At 30.0% G+C, this 7,276-nt stretch overlaps 1 protein-coding gene across 1 annotated transcript; it reads right to left on the minus strand.

Moving 5' to 3' along the window:
- Positions 1-4,127: 4,127 nt before the first annotated feature.
- Bm5334 (Uncharacterized protein) lies at positions 4,128-6,834 on the minus strand (the record flags this gene model as incomplete). The annotated part of the gene is made up of 6 exons (XM_043076975.1): positions 4,128-4,197; positions 4,580-4,729; positions 5,551-5,825; positions 5,984-6,169; positions 6,276-6,422; positions 6,583-6,834. 6 exons carry the CDS (start codon positions 6,832-6,834, stop codon positions 4,128-4,130), a joined length of 1,080 nt encoding a protein of 359 aa, XP_042932909.1.
- Between the last annotated feature and the right edge of the window lie 442 nt (positions 6,835-7,276).

Raw genomic sequence — 7,276 nt, forward strand, 5'->3', positions numbered from 1 at the left:
CACGACGCAGTATAAAAAGGTCACTCTTGTTTTGCTCTACACTAGCACAAAAACCAAGTTAAATGCTCTTTCTGCCTTTCAATGAAATCACATCTGCAAAACAAAAAAAAAAAGATTTCTCAGTGATAATATGCAATTTTCAATTGGTTTTCATATAGTAATAAAGAATGGAAAATAAACAAGTAGACAGACGCGTTTAATCTTCAATGAAGCCATCAAATTTTATTGCTTAAAGGACGGTGTAATTCTGAGGTATTCTGATAAATGGGTGTAAGCGGAATCGGTTTGTTTTTCAACTACTATTTTAACTTTCACACATTAGTTATCATTCATTTGATGTATCAATTAGGAACGTAATTATGTTGGAGAGGAAATCTGACAAAATCATTTTTATTTGCATTAAAAATTTTATAAATTTCTTGCAGTTGAAAAAGGTCTCAAGAAAATTTCAAAAAAAAAAAAAAATTGTCACTAGACCGGTACAATTGTAAGAGTCTCTGTTGATTTCCCTTCTTAACAACTAACCGTCTCTATCAAACAGACAAATCAATTCGGTCTGACTGTTTTAGAGCGTCGAAGAAATTCTAATTAATGCTTTCAATTTAAGATTTTTCTGGAATTCTTGAGTTGCACCAGCTTGCAATTAATTTGCATTCCAGTTGACAAGAAGACCAAGACACAAACTGAAGTGAATTGAGATGACCAGCTGCGCTTCTTATTTTTCTTTTTCGCAGGAAGAATGAACATCTATGCAAAAGTTTGCAATAAAAAATGTGCAAACTAAATCTCAGTATTATTGTTAACAAAAAAATTTTATCGTTTGCCTACCTTTACGTCTAAAAAATTTCATATTTCTTATTTCTAAATATTCTTTATATCTATAATGTCAAAATTTTTCAGTTGGAAGTGAAATCACTTAACGGAGTTATTGCAATTTCGCATGACCTTCATAAGTATAAAAGAATCACTGCAGAAAAAGATAATGCATATAGAAATTGTGAAAAGTTCAAAATATTACAGGCTGTCGAATTTCTTATGGATTCGAAAAGGAAAGTCATTATCACTCGTCTGATAAAGGGAATAAAGAGATGAAGTTCCTAATAAGTGATTATTGGAATTGAGATGATGATGATAATTCATTTCACTTTGAACAAGAAATAAGCTTAGTAAGTCTGAATGATAAGTGATCTGTAAGTTATGCTACCAGTTGATAGTTTTCGAAATGCGACAATCTTAGTGAAAATAATTATAATAAAAGACTAAAAATCCTATTTGAATTTTAAACAAGCTATGAAAAAAAAACTCAAGATGTGTGGATACAAAAGTTTTTACTTTGGTAACTAGCTAGTCCAGAATTTATAATTAAAAAGTATAAAAGTCAATGTATTACTGCATATCACTTCGTCGCAGCTTTTTTCTAAGCTTTTTTCTATCCCATCTTCTATGATCATTATCTTTGACATCTTATATTTTTCAATCTGGGAATGAGAAAGCAATAAGAAATTCATTGGAAACATATTTTATTATACCTTTGCAGGAATATTTGTGCTTAGAGAGAACTTTGATAAAATTAAGCAGTTGAAATAGAAATATTTCTTTGAACCGTAATTAAAATTTAATTAATTTAGTAATAGTTTTGAAATTTAGCAGTAATTTCTAAAAGTTTTGTCAGGAATTTAAATTTCAAGACTTTATAGTTCTAAAGATGTTGAAAGAAAGCTGAATTTCCATTACAAACTAACAAAACATTGATCTCTTCATAAATCATAATAATGACCCTCCATACCATTTACCATTCATTTTCGCAATAGCAATTTCAGGCGAAAGGTACAAAATGCTTTTATTGGATAAATTCAACCTTTGACAAAAATGATTTCTTTTCAAAAAGATTAAAATTGGATGTAACACCACATTAGTCATACTTCTTTGAGATAAATATTGCTCTTAAAAAACCATAAAAATAAATGAATCTTTCCACTTGCATAATTAACATAATTAGTGAATGAATAGGCGTAAAAACGTAACGGATATCAAATCATCCATAGTAGTATATGACAGAAGAAAGGATAAGCTTTTCTCTTTTGGATCTGATATAAAACAAACTAATTATTTTCGCATCCACTCATATTATACTAGCCATTTCCTGTGTAAGCGGAAGAAAGTTTTAAGATTAGGTTTTGTTTCTTCCTTGTCGTACTCTTACTTTATCAAAATAAATGATAAAATAACTTTGAACAATCCGAGTAACTCACATATAAGCACAAAAGTTTATTTCGTTAGTGAAAAAATCACAAAAATGAAGAATGCTAATGGTAATCGTAGCACATAATAATGAAGTGACTTGTAAAGTATCTGTCAATAAATTCTTCAATGTTTCATCATTTTTTTGACAGTCTTTTTCTTCCTAAAGCACCTAACTGATTTCACTTTGTTTATGAACAATAGCAGAAGATCTTCAATTAAACCTGAATTAATCTGTATCACGGAAATCTGTCGTTGAATATGTCAAATAATGCTTATGAATTCATTTCTTGATATTATAATGATTTTTCCATGTTGCAATAAATTGAATAGTTGTCAATGAAATTGCCAAACTGGAGTCATGTCCAATTCATTTGCACTCATTGATGAAAGTGTGACAGTTATAAAGTTTTATATTAGTGAAATGGAAAATTAATTCGAAAAAGACTTTCAAAACATCTAGGAAATAGGGAAGAAATGAAAATAAAGAGCTCTTTGATTCGCTTTCAATTTGTAGAATTTTCATAATTTTTTGCAATCAATTTTTTTTACAGTTAATATAATTACTTTTTATAATTGAAATGCTTAAACTCATATTAAGAAGAAACTTTTTTTTTCTTCTTTTTTGAATATAAATGAATGCAATCATATATACTTTGTATGCATAATTCATTTAATTAAAGACAACTGAATTTGATGGACTATGTAAAGTTGAAGAAATGAAAGAGTGATATATCGCAGTTAGAGTAGTTAAGAAACAAAGAGAAAGTTTTTCAGGAAGAAAATCATTAAACTTTAAGCAAATTTCTCTTCCATTTTTAGCGGAAAACAGATCACAAATATTAACTGGCGGGTCATTTGTCTTTTTATATTTTGATGAATGGAATTTTGCATTGCTAAATTGAATGTGTAATGTGATAAGTACAGTGATAAGCACATTGCGTATTAGTTACCAATAAGAAGGATTTGAAAAATAATAGATTTCTCTATTGATGTCCCTTCAGAGATATTCTACTTGTCCCTTGATCTCCATAACTTGAAATGATATTTACCTTCAGTAGACCAGTAGATTAATTACATAGTTATTTATTATACAATGCAGTTTCTATTTTTAAATCTCATCAAGTTTATGTCAATTAGTCTTTGATCATTTCCTGATGATAAACAAATTTTGGAAGATTGTCGACTTTGCGAGCGTAAGATCGAATCGACAAATCTAATTTCACATAGCAAATGGAAGGAAGGAAAAGTGAATGTGCATCGTTTACAAATAAAGCAAATAGAAAGGTGTTCAAATGATTCATCTTTTATTCCTTCGACAACGTATGAAAAAAGGAAGAAGGTCACTGCAGCGTACCCTCAAACTTCTAATTTCCGTCTTTGCTCAGAGATGATATTATTATATGTTCATCAAATAAAAAGCCAACTAATAAGTAATCCAAATAAGAAAATAAACTGGAAAGTACTTTTGTATTTCTAATAGAATCCAATGTATGTTTTAAGTAGAATTGATCATATCATTCAGACACACACACACAAATAATAAGTTTTAATCGTTAATGGGAAAGAAATACCAAACACTGTCTGTGCTTATTCGATTCGAAGAAAATACTTTTTAAACCACTCTGAGTCATATCGGTGATTCAGCTGCTTGCTTACGGTACATTTTGCGCTTAAGTTCGTTCAGTATGCTTTATTCCATGGAAATAAAAGAATAACATTGATGGAAGAAATATGATGCCATGACAATTTAATGGTGCAAAACAACACTGATAGAAATGCTTTTCTTACGGCGACAAATCAGTAAATATTTTGAATATACTACAACATTGGTTAGAGTTCTCATAAATCAATAATAAAATGTGAGCTGATAAAACTGCAAAAGATTAGCAAGTAAGACAGAAGAACTCACCAGCAACAGGGTTGGAGAATTCCTTAACTGAATCCCGAAAAATCCTAAAAAATTTATCTTAAGTATCCAATGTTCCGTCAAAAAACGTAAAAGTTATAAAGATAGATTCAAGAAATATGGGTAATAACTGTCAGTTGGTATTGATATTACAATAGATGAATTAGGTTTATTTGTTTTGGGATGAATCGGTAAAATTCTGGTTATCTTCTTCTTAGTTTTATACAATAATATGCCGAAATGACCATTGGTTATTCTTCATTTCTTCTGAGCCAAATATTTTATGTTTATTGCATACTCACAAAATAAATTCTTTCAAAAAGTTAATCATAATAAAGTATTTCACCTTAAATGACTACTTAAAAAAGATCCAACTACACTTTCAAGTTACCATTACAAACAGGTGGTATATCAGTATACTTATAATACCTATGTATTCTATCAGGAAGTACTAATTCTGTATTCCAATCGTTGGCTACAATATGATAGCCTGAAACATTATTCCCAGTAACTGTTCCACAGTGATTGTTTTCCATTCGATGTGGCATCAGTGTGGAACAATCATTCCTTGGCTCATATCTAAAACACTAGAAAAAATACTGATTGATAATTATTTTTGTGTAAGAACTACCGATAAGTTAATTTCCTGTAATTATTGGAAAAGAGCTATCCGAAAAAAATGTCAAATAAAAGTTGAAAGCAGAATGGCATTGATGCAGTTCCACATAATTTGCATTAACTTTGACATCTCTCTAATGACAAACTTGAAAATAGCGGATGTAGTTCCGGATCTTATTGAAATTCCGGATGTTCCAAAGTCCCAAGTATCACATCTTTCTTTCTTCAGTTCTTGGGGATTGTAAATTATGTGTAATGCATAGGTAGGAGTGGATGAATAAATATACATGCAAAAGCATTCATTTAAACGTTCCCGTAATTGGATAGGAGACTCATTTTATATTCTGAATGTTTTTTAAATTGGTTAATAACTCAGTTTGAGCACAAAAATTTCGCAAACTTTTCTGCAATTATTGAATAAGAGTAAAATATTTAAAAACTTATCAAATTCTCGACGCAACCAAAAAGTCAGATAGTGAAGAAATAATTTTCGACCACTTTGTGAAATAAAACTGTTTGTGCTCAGACAAACAATTTTTAAAATGTGTAAGCATCAGAAGAAAGCAAAGAAGAATTTTTTGAAAAAAGAAAACTTAATAAAATAGAGAACTTTTGCTGTTCCTGATGTCGGAAGTAATTAAATTCTGCAAACTAAAGAGTGGACTTTTTAGCTAAAAGATAATTTTTGTTTAAAAAAATCTCTTTATTACATTCTCTCTGAAACATAAGCAGCCGTAACTTATCGAATTTTATGGCATGCATTATCAATTTATCTAATTTACCTAGAAATTTCAATATTGGTTAGTCGTTTCTTGTGAGAAGTAGTTTGGTGTCTTCGGCAAATTGTTGAATTATTATTGCAGCATTTCATACTGCACTTTGCAACATTTCTCCTGAAATTAGATCGCCGTTCGCGAAGATATGCAATTAGGACGCATGAAAATGCAGCGGATGTTGCAACTGCAATTGCTGACAGCACCATTAGACCTATATGAACCAGCGTTTCTGGTGGACCGTTCACGTGATGCATAAATTCACGTGATTCAGATTCCGATAACTGAAAAATAACAGATTGTTGAGTTAAATCATAAAAGTCATGAAGTATGGTAACATTAAGGTAAAGAAGTAGTAGATACAAATAAATTAGCAAACAATATTTATAATTTAAGTACAGGAATAAATAAAAATTAAAGGTGACAAAGTGCTAGTGATTACCTGACCAACAATTGCATAACTTTCGCTGCAAGAGCACCAAGGGCAATTAAGTTCATACTTTTGTATGATTATTGCTGCATTAAAACATTTACCAGTCAGGTTTAAAGTTACTTTATCAGATTGTTGTTGCAAGGGAACTGTTGCTGGTGTTTTTTCTTGTTCTGCTGATTTGAATATTAATTCTCGCTGAAAAATTGAAAATTAAAAAATGAAAAATAATGAAAACTAAAAAAATAAATAAAGTAATAATCAAAATATTAAGTGGAACAATGATCACTAAAAAGGAACCTGCCTTATCATCAAAAACGCGAACTGCTTGCGTGGAATCACAGGTTCTTGAAAATCCATAAATTGGATCGACGCCTACTACCTCATAATTAAACGTTATGTCTGCAGGTCTTCCTTTACTCCAGTAACTTATAAACATATGTGAAGAATCCTAAATCAAATAATCCATTCTATTTTGAAATGAAAATTTATTTTAAAAAAACTTCCACGAAGACCAGCGTAAAAACTAGCTTATAGCAACTTATTTAAATTCTAAAAAAATAATTCTGAGAAATTACATTCATTTCAAAGAATATTGAATAAAAGCTCACGAAAAATTCGTGTATAGACCAGCTGGAGGAAGTCCTTTCATCGCTAAGTAAGTTCCATTCAGATAATGTTAACCTGGAATCGTCACATCCAGCAGAAGTCAGACAACCTTTAGTCCACGTAACAGATACAGGCTCAACGGTTACCCAGAATGACGTTACTGGTGACTGCACAGGCATGGACGGTGAACAGCGTATCAAAAGTTTTCGGGATATCAGAGTTGCTAATGCAATCAGAAAAGAGTGTCTAATCATAATAAGATACCCTGAAATAATATCCACAAATTAAGATTAGATCAGATAAATTATTTCTATGAGTCATAAGTGATTAGTAATTCTCTATAGTGTTTGCAGTGATGTTTCTGCACTTTAAATAACTGATTCCTGCAAAACTAGGCCATTAAATTTAGAAAAAAAATTTGAATGTAACAAAACCAAACAAAAAAAAAAAAAGATAAGACATTTAAAATATATTACTTGACAACCTTTCTAGGATATTTCCTTCAAAGTAATTCAACTTTTACTATGGTTTACTTTTGCTATAATATCTTTCACTATGAAATTTTGTTTGAATCCAAGTTTCTTGGATTTTAGTTATATTTCTTTTACTACAATTTTAACTCATGGAATGTGTTAGTATTTAAAATACTCTTTTGATGTCTTCTTTACAATAACCATTAGACTTTGACTTGTATTT

Source organism: Brugia malayi (genome assembly GCF_000002995.4).
Source record: "Brugia malayi strain FR3 genome assembly, contig: Bm_v4_Chr1_scaffold_001, whole genome shotgun sequence".
Lineage (NCBI taxonomy): Eukaryota > Metazoa > Nematoda > Chromadorea > Rhabditida > Onchocercidae > Brugia > Brugia malayi.